Source organism: Patagioenas fasciata, chromosome 8, assembly GCF_037038585.1.
Source record: "Patagioenas fasciata isolate bPatFas1 chromosome 8, bPatFas1.hap1, whole genome shotgun sequence".
NCBI classification, from domain to species: domain Eukaryota; kingdom Metazoa; phylum Chordata; class Aves; order Columbiformes; family Columbidae; genus Patagioenas; species Patagioenas fasciata.
In genome coordinates this window covers 36,690,231-36,705,433 of record NC_092527.1, presented here as the reverse complement: position 1 = coordinate 36,705,433, position 15,203 = coordinate 36,690,231, and the positions used below count along the sequence as shown (strand labels likewise).

The following is a 15,203-nucleotide window of genomic DNA, read 5'->3' as shown; positions in this document are numbered from 1 at the left end:
AAAAGTGTTCCAGTTTGTTATTTTTGATTACGTTGATTTTTCTATTACTGTCTCTGTTAAACTCCTTTACAAAAGTCATCCATATGAATTCAGTTGTTCCACTTCCATGTTAGTGTTGTAATGACAGGAGATTTATCTTGAAACAGCATTTAAAACCCCCGTATGAATAAATTACAGGCAAGAAATCTTACTATTAATTGCAGGCTGGGAACTGAGGAATAACACCAAATAGTACATTAGGTATAGAAGTCCTCAAGGAACCCATTAATAGAATTTCCTTTGAGGGCTGCAGAGGTGAATTTATTATTAATGCTGACTGGATAAAGATAAATGAATCCTAAAAAAATTGATGTAGTTCAGTTTTGTATAGATTTTTATATATCACTTGTTTCCAGAGTTGATTAGTTCTGAGTAGCTGTCCTCTGAGTCTGTCGATGAACCGCGGGAGTGGATAGCTGTGCTGGTGATAAATTATTGTAACATACCTATTTTAATGGCTTAATCACTTTAAGATATTAGTAAAAATGTTTTATTATATACAGCCCTATTTTGGTGTTCGAGTGTTTATAAAGTTCTAAAGTAAAGTGTGTCTTCTAAAATTCACCAACCTGGACTGATATGGAGATATATCTGTAGATATAGGAAAAAATTCGTTATACATGTCTGTGTGTAAGTTGCCTGTATGTAATTGGGTTTGTTACCAGTGGCACCACATGCATTCTTGATTTTAAATACAAGTTTCTTGGCTGTACAGGAATGTTTTATGTCATATAAATGCAGTTGCCGAGCTCGAATATTCTACAGATTTAACATTTTGAACTATTTTCATTCAGGGAAAAAGTAACTTTGCTGTATTTACTGTTATGAGCAACAAAATTGAAACCTTCTGTCTTATTTTCCAGAATAAATTTTACATAGAAACCAAGCTTAACAGAGACTTAAAAGATGACCTTATAAAGCTGTTTACGGAACATGTTGCAGAAAAGCACATTTACAACCTAATGCGTAAGTAAACCTCATGAGTTTTTCTTATAATGGGAGTCTGGAAAACTACAGTGCTTTCATATATTGCAGAAATCTACAGCAAATAGGGAGAAAATAGCAAATGGTTATTGAACGTAAATACATGTTCCTTTTTAAGGCATTCACATGAAGAAATGTGGCACACGTCAACCTGTTTTTTCAAAAATATGATTTTATATGAAGTCACAGTTCTCTTGAGTATCTGAGGGAACGAATATATATTTTCCCTTCTCACCTGTGATTATGGCAAAACAAATGTTTCATTTTCCTGTTGCATATGCTATTACTCTTTGACTTATTTATCAAAATACTGACAGGTATCATTAAGAATGTGGTGTGGTCAAAGAATTGTGATGCTGCTGGGGTTATTGTCACCATGTACTCGAGCACTCCCTGCTAGCCAGTGAACTGCATAATGCTACAGGAGTTTCTCCGTTAAGGTAACGGGTTAATGCAAATGGAACATACTCTGAGTGACCCCGTTAAGTGCTCCTGTGAGTAACTCCTGTGGTGAACCGCTGAGTGTGCTGCCACCACCAGTGGTGTTTGCATGAGCAGAGGGACCTGGTGCTGGGCTTATGAGCTCCCCGAGGGGGCAATTAGCCAAGGCAGAGATAATCAGAGTTCAGTTTGGAAGAGTTTGTGTAGCGGTGAGTGGCTGACCAGCGTGCTGGGACAATTGCAGGTGCTTTGTGCAACTGGTGAGTTGAGCGTTGAGCCTGGTGCACTCCTTTGTGTAACCCAGCCCTGCCGTGGTGTCTGCGTCCACCTAGAACAGCTGCTTCCCTCCTCTGCTCTCTGGAGAAATTGCTGTCTGTGTGATAAATGGAGACCAAATGATAGACGATTAGAGTGTATTTCTCCTTTTGTCTTTACTTGGGTAGTGATGCCCAGGCTATGAAGATGACAAAGGGTCTGGAGCACCTTTCTTATGAGGAGAGACTGGGAGAGCTGGGTCTATTCAGCCTGGAGAAGAGAAGCTGAGAGGGGATCTCATAAATGTTTATAAATATCTCCAGGGTGGGTGTCAAGAGGATGGACCAGACTCTGTTCAGTGGTGCCCAATGACAGGATGAGGGGCAGCGGGCACAGACTGAAGCACAGGAGGTTCTGTCTTAGTATGAGGAGAAACTTCTTCCCTGTGAGGTGCCAGAGCCTGGCCCAGGCTGCCCAGAGAGGCTGTGGAGTCTCCTTCTCTGGAGACATTCAAACCCGCCTGGACACGATCCTGTGTGATCTGCTCTGGTGACGCTGCGTGAGCAGGGGGGTTGGACTGGATGATCTCCAGAGGTCCCTTCAACCCCAAGCAGCCTGGGATTCTCTCTCCAGTGAAGGGCTGAGGCCAGGGAGCTTCACTGTGTTTTTAGGGTCACTGTGAGTTGGTGTCTGTGAGAAGGGTGGGTGAACAAGGTGACTACCCTGAACTTGGGGAGCCCAGTACTCTGGAACAATGGGAGGTCACCAGCTCTGGTGCCATCTTGTCCTTGCCCTTTGGAAAAGCCTCCATAAGAACTTTTAGCCACATAGCAGATCAGATCACCTTGGAAATAACAGGACATGGACCTGATGTTTTATTTTGTGCCAAGGAGGTTTAATGGTATCATGAAATCTGGTAAGATGATTGCTGCAACAGGATCATGGAAAATTCAGCTGCTATTGCCTTAAAAGAAATACACTGAATTTTAAGTGTATGTATTTTTCAGGCAATTAAAGCATTAATGTGATGACTTTTAATTTTTTTTTTTCCTTTCCAATGACAAAGCAAAAGTAACATTGGTCAGATGTTTATAACATAAGTAATGAGAGATGTGTGTTGCTATGTAATTCGTTTTGTCTGGGTAGTATGAGAATCTAGTAGAAATTGCAGATGAACCATTGAAAGGAAAAGACCTGTGATGATGGGCCATCTCCCCAGCTCTGTGTTGGTTGCAGAAGTAAACACAGAAGAGAGCATTGGAAAATAAAATTTAAAAAAGGCTGTCACCCACTGTGTTGCTCTATATAAGTAAGATAATATATACTGACATGTGTAAACTCCTAACTGTGATCTTGCTTGGTTAAATCTTGTATAATAGGATATTTAAATTGAGTTAAAGTATGGCTACATAAAATTCTAAACTTGCTAATGGATTCCTGGGAAATATTTGAAGGCACAAAGCATATGCTATAGTATTGCAGAGGTGCTGAAGAAGTTTTAGTGTTTATTCTCAGCTGTTCTTCTAGCTCGCTGAAATTCAGACTGTAATAGCTAAGACCATTATGTTCACTTTTAGAAGTGTAAGGGCCCTATGAAAGTAAGATAGAAGTCAGTGTCTGTTAATTACTTTAGTTGCAGGTGTCATTGGCAGAATTTGGTGCTGTTTCTTGATACAGATTTGGTTCAACAGAGAAGTGGTTTTTTTTATTATGAGGGGGGGAAAAGAAGGTTTTGAGTGGGTAGGCGTAGGCAATTAAAGTCAGTGAAATTGTGGTCTGTATAGAGAAATGGAATCCTGGGGCTGTTTTTTAAAGAGATGCTGCAGCTGCCACTTCAGTGAGTAGCAGAATGTCTGCACTCCATTTTTAAAAGAAACAACAAAATCGGTGTAATCAGTTTGTGATGTAGACTGGAAGGACAAGGACAGCATCTCTTGCCCTTGAAATTTGTTGCTATGTTTTTTGTATGAAGGGTTTTTTGTTTGTAGTATCTCATCATTCCATTAGAGCCTGGAAGCTGGTGTTTCTGTTTGAAGTTATGTTCAGGAAGGGCTGTAAGTACATTTCAGGTTCATCTGATTTCAGAAAAAGTTCCTGCTCCACTTCAAAAGATGGGGAGAAAAGAAAGGCAGAAGAGCGGTGCAGCACAGATCCCTTCTTAGTGTTTGATCTGGCTCAAAGTCCTGCTGGTTGTGTCTGCCCTGGTCCCTGTGCTGCGTGCTCAAAGGCACAAAGATGCAAAATTAACTCCCGGTACCATGGTCTCTCTGGTGGGAGCACTTACCTGAGCACTTAGTTGCAGAAAATAGAGTGATTAAGGTGTGGATTCATTATTTACAGAAGAAGTATCACTCAAGCGAACTTGACTTGGACAAATTTTGCCTGCGCTACGTCCTTTATTTTTTATAGAGAATGTTTGTTGTTGGTTTTGTTTTTTTTTTTTTTTTAGTTAAAAAAAAAGGGCAACTCTATCTAGCGCACTTCTGAGCACTTACAGTTTTTAAAGTATTTGCTTGATAATACACTTTTATGCTCACACATATTTATCCAGTCAATGCTCTTCAAATTAAAGTGGATATATTTGACCTAAGTGAATATAACCTGATTATTTTCCTTACAAAGCCAGAGCTGGCTGTTGCCGATAACACTGCTGTATTAAATGGCTCGTGAGAAGTTGCGATGTGCACAGCTACTTAACTGAATGTAATAAGCAAAGATGTAGCATCTTATTTGCAAGAAGCTTCAGAAATGGTGGGGGAAAGATGCAGATAATATCCCTTGTCCCTAGGGAAGGAGGGAATGTTGTCTATGTTCCTGCTAGAGTTCTGCACGATGTGACTTGTTTGTTTTGTTTATGCAGCCACTGTTTCCTAGGCTGTAATCTCAGTTTGTAATCTCCCTGTTTGTTCTTCAGTCTAGAAGAATGGCAGTTATTGCAAAATGTATCTGTCTTCAGTGATGAAAACACCTAACAGCTTCTGAAACTACTTCTAGTACTTCCAATAGGTAAAATTCAATGGCAAAGAGTATTTGCAAGTAGCTGCTATTCTTTTTTTAAATTATTATTGGCAGTTCAGTGCCCAAAACAAGCTCACTTTTAAATGCAACAGAAGAGAAAGGCTATTAACAGCATGCTGGAATGGATGTTTGCGTGTTCCCATCTTTGATCTTCTCTGTCAGGAATAGGTCATAGAAACAGGACCTTTTAATCCAGAGAAAAAGGAAACCTCTTAGACCATGGTGAAAATGCAATAGAATAAATAGGGACTAGGACTTCACAGCTCTTAAAAGTGTTATCAGGATCCAAAGTGATAATATGGGTTGTGAATGAGGCAATTCCCTGAAATTTACTGTTTCAGAATTAGAACATGGGCTTGAAAACACATGATATTTAGGCAAAATTATTGTTGAGGATTAAAGCACTAGATCTTGAGCACTGGCTGTCTCGTGATATATCCAGATACTTACAGAATTAGCTGCTGAAGCATGAGGATACGGAGCAGTTCCCTGTATGTAGATTCTAATAGCATGTAGGTAAATTATAGAATGTAGTTCTTCATGTCAGTGCTTGTGTGAGTTCAGAACTAAAATCCAGTGTAGAAACGTATCAGGCGTGTTCACCAAAAGTAGCAACTTTTCTCATGGCTTTACAAAAAAAAATTCCTTGTAAAAAGTCTGGAGGAGGGGAAGGAATCGTAACCTATTTTATTATATTTACAGTTTCTAATTAGTTACTGGGAAAAACTTTTCTCTGAAGATTTTTGCATACGGCAGCTTCATTGCTTCCCAGTTATGTCACTTGGATTCAGCTGGAGAAATCTTGCTGCTCCATTTTCTTAATTTTTAGGTTTTTATTGGAGGTATATTATAGCTTAATAGAAGGGCCGTTTATGTTTGAAAAGCTCTTCCTTTATAAAGATGGCAGGAAAGCTGTTTCCATTGCGTTGGTGCTTACTGAGAAGTACCAGGAAAGTTGACTGGAAAGTTGGCCAAGGTTGCTGACAACTTCTAACGATGAAGTTGTGCAGTTGTCCTTTTCGCTTGCACCAGGTACAATTTTAATACAAAATTACAGAGAATAAACTAAATTATAACCATTTGCAGAGGTTTGCCTGGTGTTTGTGCAGGAGAGGCTGTGTTTCCATGTGGGGCTCTAGTTTGTGCGCAGCCCAGGAGAAGAGGAGCAGCACAGAAGGCTGAGAGAAGGACTGTGATTGATGCCAGGTTCACAGTTACAACAGAGAACACAGGCTTTATTTTGACATGTTGGGGTTTTTACTTTACTCCCCACACTGCACCCTTTGGCAGAGATGGTCAATCCAATCCATCTTCTTCTTGTCTTTTTTTCCCTGCTGCAGTTGGCATTTCTTTATTTTTTTTCCCCGTTTTGACATGTGTCTCAAATAATCTGTGTATTAGAAGCAAGCTGTCATTGCCTTGACCCACAAACTGCAGAGAAAATCCCCTGAAAAGGGAGGAAAACACTTATTTTTCACCCTTTTTTTTTTATGCTGTCCTTCTAGATTTACATTCAATACATTGTTTTAATTTGTGCTTCTCGTTTCCATGTCAGATCTAATGATTATACTTGCTAAGGAAATAGCAGTTAGATTCATAAATAAAATTGTTCTTGAGTGGCTGTGCTGAATTGGTTCGAAAGTCAGTGTAGCCCAGTTTCCTGGTCTTGGAAAAAATGTGTATATCATCATTATAACTTTGGTGCAGCAGAAGTTCAATGACCACGGGTTTATATGTTTTAAGGTATGTGCCTTGTTGCAAGCGCTGAAGGTTTCCTAGCATGGTTTAGGCTATGTCTACATTAATAAGTGGTGTTTAAGCAGGGAGCAGATCTAGAGAGTATGGAACACCTATGTGTTGGCGTTGAGGACTCAGTGTTCACCTTTACATGCGTTTTGGAGAGTTTTATTTCACACTTGCTAATGTCTGGTCCTGTGGACAGAAAGGCCGTTAGTAGTTCGAGCACATCTAGTTTAATCTTGCCCAAAAGGAATTAAGTTAATATGGTCCCAGGCAGCTCTGTCATAGGAACCAAGGAGCAGTAAGTGGGGATGATCAGTGAATTTGCTTCAAAAGCACATTTCTAATCTGAACTAAAGCATGAATATAGAATCTACCCGTAAGCATTTGAAATCACTGTTCTTTTTTCTTTGAGACACAGAGTGACTACAGTGATGGCAGAAGCAATATGGTAAAGTCCCATTTGATTGCTGAGGCGCTTTGCTCCTGTAATATATTGGATGTGACTCAGCCCCTGGACACGGCTTTGCTTACTGATTTTTGCACATTGTAAGGAAAAATGTATGAGAAGAAAATCTGCACAACCTCGCTCTGCCACCTTCATAAGGATATGTTTCTTACTTGAAATTTAAGGATGATAAAGAAAAATAAAATGGTTGATTTATTTAAAAAAAACCAGTAGGATTATTTGCCTGCAGAGTGACTTGCTCTCTGATTTTTAATCAATCTGTGTTTAGATTATAAGATTTCTTCCTGAGAGTCTTCAAAATGAAACAAGATAGGGTAGCACAAAGGCAAAATACCGATCTATTGTAGCGTATTTGTACAAGACTAAAATGGGGTGATTTCTGTTAGAATTCCTCTACAACAAACTATTTTATTCTTCCTGGATATAAAACTGTTGAAATACCAACTTTTTGGGGGGACCAAGAGGGTTCTGTAGCATAAAGGGTCCTTTTAGACATGTAAGGAAGTGATGTGTTTATTATTATTAAGTTCTTCACTAAAAGTATGTTTAAAAGATTTTTGTGCATTTAGGGGATTGTGAATCTGTTCAGTGTTTAGTTTCCGGCTTATTCTACATAGGCAAATAGTTTAATCCCGTTACCTCCACTTCAAATTCCCGTTCAACCTTAAAGCAACATTTTCCTTCCTTCTTCATTCCAAATATCGGTAGTCACAAAAAATCAACTGCACTGTGTTCTGCATCTTTTCCAATGTGTGGGGATTTGGCAGAGTTAAGTAATTGTATTGTAGCCATATTGGAAACTGTAGTGTTACCAAGCATATTAGAATACACTTGTATTCTTTAAAGAACACTTAATCTACACACAAAAGTTGTCACTGAAGTGCACTTTTAATTAAAGAACTATGTTATTTTAAACAGTTGTTTTTCTTATTTTTCTTGTTTCATGTTAAGTTGCAGCACCTCAAAATAAGGCAGTTTTTTAATAGGAAAATACAGTCTCAGATAATGACTGTAATGTTTAATCTGGATCCTTGGTAGAGAAACAGGAACAATGTTCCCATTTCAATGAACCTTCATAAAATTGTAAACATGAAAATATCACCTTATTTTCCAGTTATAGAAGTCCAAAAGTCTGTATTTCTACGTTTATAGCTTTGTTTTTCATGTTTATTCAGGTTACAACACTGAATATTTTCCATGTGATTAAGACTTGGACATTTTTACCCCACAGCATTTTTATTAGATACTTCATAAAGCTTTTGGGCTATGTAATGAATATTTTAAAAGTAATCTATGGCTTTATTAAAGGCCTAGTGGCAAACGCTTAGTAATAAATACGACTTTTGTGGGTTTTTTCTAATGCAAGTTTTAATTCAGGACAAACTTTAGAAGAATTTAAGTTGCTGAAAGTTTATTTTTAGTTCTGTTTAAAGGAAAATAAAACACCAGAATCATGAGAAGTTTGATGTAACTGCAAATGGGAAGGTTGGTTTTCATGCAAAAGGCTTTTGAAGTTTTAGATCAATAGTTAACGCCTACAAATTGTACATGGGTTAAAGTAATGAAAAGGTAATATGTGATCAAGATTTATTGGGCAGTTTATATAGGCAGTAGGTTAATGCAACAACAAACACACCAACACAGAAAGGAGCAAAAAGCAGAAACCAAACCAACAACCAAATCCCAACAATGACAAAAACCCCAAAGCAAAAAACGAACCAACTATAACAAAAACACCAAAAACAACCACCAAAAACCAACCCCAAAAAGCAACCAACCTCCCCGAAAACCTGAACACGAAGCAACAGCTCATGTACGGTTGCGTAAGGGCTCCAGTTCTGTGCAAATATCAAAGTCGTTGTTCTGCAAAATAATGTAAATATTGCATATGTATTGGAGCTAAGTACAAGAGAGCACAGTTTGTACGGTGGGATAAAGATCTCTGCAATACATTTGTTTTATTTTCTAGCTTCATTAAGCCATCAGTTCTGTTTCTGCTGGAGGGCAGCAGCTGAGTAACGCCTACTTGGGGAAGCTGTTAGAGTTGCTTTTAATGGGAATACGATGTATAATTTTAAGTGCATGGTTGAATAATTACAACTTTGAATACATCTGCTGAAGCCGTACTTAGGTGTGATTTGTTAAGTAGTTTACACTGAAGTTCTGTTACATTACTGCAAAGGGAGGAAAAGAAAATCTTGTGTGCTAATATGCGAGAGTTTCACTCTTCTGCCAGAAACATTACATCTTTGCTAAGTAAAAGAAGTCTATTTTGAAATGAATGATAGGAGTATTTTTAGGATAGCTAACCTTTAGATTTGGCAAGTGAATCTTGAGTTCTGAACAAGTGAGTTTGAACTGGTAAGATACCATCTCTGCTCCTGGAATTCTGGCTGTCCTGCATCTTCCCCAGGTACCCACTGTAGTACCCACTGCTTCAGAGTGATTCTGCAATAATGGAGTGACACGGTTACTGCAGAGTACCTGAAGTGCTGCGGGTTCATACCTTGTTTATTCCAATATAGTTCATCCACCATTCCTCAAAAAAAGTCCTGAGGCCATTCTGGGTATTGTCTTACCTCAGTTCAACAACATTTCAAAGCATCTTGTATCTTTTTGCACACAAAGCATTTCATCATGGGAGCCCACACGTCTCTTCTTTGATTCTGCCGTGAGTTATTTTCAGGACTATTTGCAGGTTAATTAACTTCTTTGCATATGGGTTACTTAGTCCGTAAAATGCCATCTTGGTTCATAAACACCAGGGTGGTCAGATCGTATCATAGTGTCATTACCACTGTCATTCACCTGAGGTTTAGTTTTATTCTGCCTCACCCTGATCCATCTTTGTAAATGCCGTGGGGTAGAAAGAGTCTTTGCAACTGCTGTGTTGTAGAGTCTCATTAATTATTATAATAAAGCAAGAACCAAAGCCTTAATATTTGGTAAGATTGTAAAATAACAACAGAGGTAACTTAGTGTGTCTGACATGGCTGTTTCTATTCCTTTGGTTTAAATGAACCGCTCAAGAATTAATTTAGGATTGAAAGTTTGGGTAGATATCATTGCAAAACTGAAGATAAATTTGTGTGTGAAGGAGTTTTACACCTTTTATGTGTTTACGTGTCTGACTGAGGTTTCTTGAATCTATCCAGAGAGAGGAGTCCTGTCGTTCTTATGGAAATCATTCTGAAAATGCATATCCTCCAGCAATGCTATTCATCCTTCAGCTATTGATATATAGCTTTTGGAAAAGGTGTGGGCTGGAGTAATTTATACTGTATGGTTTAATGAATGGTCTATTCTTTTAGTTTTCTTTAGTGAGCAACAGGAAATATATGCCATTCCTTTCTTACATTGGTGTTGAATATACTACCATCATGTTTGTATTTATTGACTGTAAATCAGGCGTGAGCGATTTAAGTTTCCGTTGTCGCATGTGGTATAAGCAGTTGCAGAAAAAAGGCTAAATGTTAATTCCTGAAGCCATGGTGAAGTGATGAACAAGATGTATCTCTAGGATTGATCTCCAGGTGAATTCTTTCACTGATTTATTAATGAAATCCCTTTCTCATGCCAGGTGATCTGGTCAGTAACCTGGAACAGAAACAAGTGGCTGCTCATTTTACTCGCTTTATATTGCAGATATATCTGTTCATGTTATCTCAAAGGGTCACAACTGAAATGGGCCTTATGGGTGAAATATTGCATGTTTATAGTGGTGAACTGTGCTCAAGATGTGGACTATCCTCTGAAGCTATTGCTCTTACAAATAATTCTCGTGGTCAGCAGCTTGAACACATTAAGGGGGTGCTGTGGGGGTCTCATTAACTGGAAGGGAAGGAGAAAGGTAGGAGCATCTCGCAGGCCCAGCGTGTCTCCAGTACCACAGACCACCGGTTCGGTGTGCTCAGCACCTCCTGTCTTTGATTCATATATACCAGAAAATAACATTTTTCTTTGTCTCTGCCATCTACTTCTCCTATGTTATTCAAAAATACAAAAACTGAAAGACAACGGTACACGTGACTGTGTGCTCAGCGCTGTGTTTCAGATCTCATCCATAGATGGAATAAGTGTGACCGGCTATTTTCCATTTACTCAGAGATATCAAGCAGTCAGGTGCCCTCTAGTTCTGCAGTTGTGGGTGCTTGTGTTAACATTTGGGTTTGTCCCCAAAGTGACTCTGAACAGCTGCTTTCTCTTCCACGTATGCCCTGTACATATACATTTATACAAAGTAGTTTCTGAAATATTTTTAAATGGCTCTTGCTAGTTATAACTTATATACTACTGCAGAACACAGTTTTCAGTTTATCAGGAATAAAATCGTGAAGCTGTGTTGATCGAATTACTATTTCACATCTGTTAAAATTTTCAAGTTACTTATTTCTGGAGTTTGTGGCCTTTAAATCAGTATTTTTAGGCTTATTCCGTTTTAAATAATTTGTCATATGTAGCTTTGGAACATCATTTGATGTCTAGGTATGAAGAAGAAATGTGGATGCTTTACAAATCTATTGGTGAAGCTTATGCTGAAGTAGCTACAGTCTAATTAAATATATGTATGTAAATACACGTGTTGTATGGATTGTGCATTACTGTCTGCATATTTTCCTTAAAAAGCATCATTCCCTTTTAAATGTTATGATTTGCAACTTTCCTGGCTGTTTACAAACTGTTCAGGAAAGAGGCTGTAAATGTGTTATTACAAAACAAATCACAGCGTCTCACCCCTTCAAGGCTTCAGCTGAAAGGTCCAAGCACTTCCGGCATGGTTCTTTGTAAAAGAAATTCATCTATAACAGTGAAATGTAACCACTTTCATTACTTGGAGATTAGAAAAAATATTTCCTTTTTAATCTCCCTATTACACCAAGGATTTTTCTTTCTATGGCAAGTGTGGTAGCGGCAGATGCTGAAGACTGAACTGGTGAAGCTTTAAAGATTAAAAACCAGAGTCTACAATGTAAGCACAAGAGATACAATTCTACCTAAGGTGTGTAAAAGCAATTTCTCCCCTGCATAGTGTGGACAGTGTGTGTACTGCTCAGCTCCTTTGGAGAAGCATAAAAACTGAAAGGCTGCAGTTGGTTTAAGCCTTATTGATTTATTTTTTTGCTTGTTTCTGTAATTCAGATGGATTTACAAAACTCAGCTAAATACAAGGCAGGCTGAAGGTCTGGATATTTTAATACAAGTGGTAAATCTGCAATTGCCAGGTCTTTCCACAAGAGGAAGATGCAATTACTGCAATGTTTGCTACAGAAAATACCAAAAATGAAATAGAAATGTTCACTTGTGTTTAAAAGAACAACTTTTCTTATTTGATTTTTACTTTGTTTTTACACTACTTATACTTCACTAGTAGAATTTCAATCCAGCCTTAGTTGTATGGGCAAGATGCTAAAAATTGTATAGTGAGGGTTTTGGGATCTCCAGGTGTTCAGCATGCCCGGTATACTTAGAGCCGTCACTTGGTTGGTTTTTCCTCACTCCATTTACCTATCTGAAAACAGATGAAACATAAGTTATTTAACATATTCATCATATATAATTTGAACAGAATATTTCTATTGAAAGGTGATGTTTTGTTACTCTTGAGAATTAGGTTGTCAATCAGATACCTGCCTGTTGCCTTTGTGAGGACATCAGATAAAAATGCACAACTGCTGTATTTCTTTGATGCAGAAATGTATGCGTAAGAGCCTGTATTTCTTGATTAGAAAAATAGCTAATTCTCTTAATTTTATTTCAGCTTTACTCTTGGAAGCTCAGTCAACACCGTTTCAAATAACTCCTTCAACCATGGCAAATATTGTGAAAGGCCTGTATACACTACGACCAGGTAAAAAAGACACAATATTTTGAGGAGTCCCTCATACTGTGGTTGTGATGTGTTTTCCTAAATATGCACGCAGTCACTGTCTGTGTAATGCACATTTAAACATGGCAGAAGTTTAGAAGTATTGAAATGATGACATTTATATTGTGAGTCACACTTCAAGCGGCCAAATCTGTGATACGAGGTGAATGACTTTCTTTGATAAAGCCATTATTTGATCGGTGTTATTTCATGGAAGAGCTTAATTTGAGCTCTTCTGCAACAACTGTTATCTTGAGAGGAAAATGGTGTTGCAGGTTTTAATCAATTTTGTACTGAAATCTTTGGTTCTGTAAATTTTAGAGAACTGAAGAGTGTTTGAAAATACTTTAAAAACAGGAAATATTCAAAATATCCATAAATATATGACACCTGTGTCCTTTTCTTTTACAGTACTGGTACTTCCTTCTTACCGTAGTGTGACTGAGAGAGGGATTGTGTCTGAGCTCCAGTTGAGTTTTACTTTGCAATCCCCAGTTATAGAAATAGAAGTGAGGAGGGGAAAGCTTTACAAAAAAGCTTTAGTGCAATGTTCAGCATGTGTACAAGCCAGAAATATGGTGGACCCTCCGTTTACAAAATGCATGGATTAAGTACTGTTAGTTAGCAAAGGATTATTTTTACAACTTCAAAATTAACATCTTACCGTCATTGTTAAGGCAATACTAATTGAAGTTTTACAAACTGTTCAGTACCAAAGGAAGGAAGGAGGTATATATAGGTATAATTCTTTTGAAAGAAGCTCAGGGTGGTTTTCTTGCACCACATTTAATATTGTAGATGATGGACTTGTCGTGTCCCAGTTTTCCATTTCAGATGATCCGTGACTTGCTGTGTACTTCACAACAAGACAGATATTGATTTGGGTTGGAATCGTGGGCCTAACTAGATTTTGAATAGTTGTCTTCTGTCTGTAAGACCTTTTAATATGAAAATCCATTCCTACTGTTGTGGTACCTGATTCCCACAGCTGGGTAGGAATGAAATCTTTCTGTCTCTGCTGTCATCAGGGTGTTGGTTTTCCTACCTGAATTTAACCTGAAATACTTTTCTCACCTATAACGATCTGGCAGTGGCACGAAATACATACCACAGTGTTTCATGTTGTGAATTCCAAGTGTTGGGTTAATGGTTGGACTTGATGATCTTGAAGGTCTTTTCCAACCAGAATGGTTCTGTGATGAGGGAGGGTAGTGCACTGGGTTTTTTTTAAACCACATGTACACTCATAATGATAATTTAGTGAGTTTGCTCATTGAAATAAAAGCTGTTGAAACCTGGCGTCAACTAGGTGACCATATGTGGGAATTGGATAAAAGCTCGTGGTGTACCCTAGTGGATATATTTAAAAGAATCCCTTTTTTTCCAAGTAAAGATGAAGTTGAAGGTAACTGCTGCAACCTCTGGAAAGTCTGGCTTCAGAAATACTTGTGGGGTATTTATTTTTCTTAGAACTTCTTACACAGTTGCAGTAAACCCAATTTTCATCCTTTGCTCAGTCGTCTATGTTTCTTATCAGCCTTGAAGCGGCTTTAAGGTAAACTGTTTTGCTTCTGTAAGGCAGTGTTCAGTGTAGTGAAATTAAATCACATTTCTATCCCGAAGCTGAACTAATACAGTTTAGAATTATATAATGAACATTAAAAAGTGTTCATCTGAGCTTTGGAAGATCAGTGAGAGAATTGCATTAATTCATTTGTAGTGGGTAATGGAGAAGCAGGGTTATATGTTGATATTACTGTGCTTTCTAGAAATAAGGCTCAGGGAAGAGAGGTGTAAATTTTGTGAACAAGCTTCCCACACTAACGTGTTACACAGAATCATAGAATGTCAGGGATTGGAAGTGACCTCAAAAGCTCATCCAGTCCAATCCCCCCGCCGGAGCAGGAACACCCAGCTGAGGTTCCACAGGAAGGTGTCCAGGCGGGTTTGAATGTCTGCAGAGAAGGAGACTCCACAGCCCCCCTGGGTAGCTCTGTTACTCTCAGTGAGAAGAAGTTTCTTCTCAAATTTAAGTGGAATGTCTTGTGTTCCAGTTTGAACCCATTGCCCCTTGTCCTACCATTGGTTGTCACCGAGAAGAGCCTGGCTCCATCCTCCTGACACTCACCCTTTATATATCTGTAAACATTAATGAGGTCACCCCTCAGTCTCCTCTTCTCCAAGCCCAAGAGCCCCAGCTCCCTCAGCCTTTCCTCACACGGGAGATGCTCCACTCCCTTCAGCATCTTCGTTGCCCTGTGCTGGACTCTCTCCAGCAGTTCCCTGTCCTTCTGGAACTGAGGGGCCACAACTGGACACAATATTCCAGCTGTGTTCTCACCAGGGCAGAGTAGAGGGGCAGGAGAACCTCTCTGACCTACTGACCACCCC

The 15,203-nt window shown here is 38.6% G+C and overlaps 1 protein-coding gene across 1 annotated transcript in view; it reads left to right on the top strand.

Moving 5' to 3' along the window:
* CACUL1 (CDK2 associated cullin domain 1) overlaps nucleotides 1–15,203 on the top strand; it is a 47,771-nt gene that overhangs the window by 24,345 nt on the left and 8,223 nt on the right. The window contains exons 5-6 of the mRNA XM_065843869.2: nucleotides 903–1,005; nucleotides 12,705–12,794. Of these exons, the coding sequence (XP_065699941.1) occupies nucleotides 903–1,005; nucleotides 12,705–12,794 (193 nt within the window). The remainder of the gene's footprint in view (nucleotides 1–902; nucleotides 1,006–12,704; nucleotides 12,795–15,203) is intronic.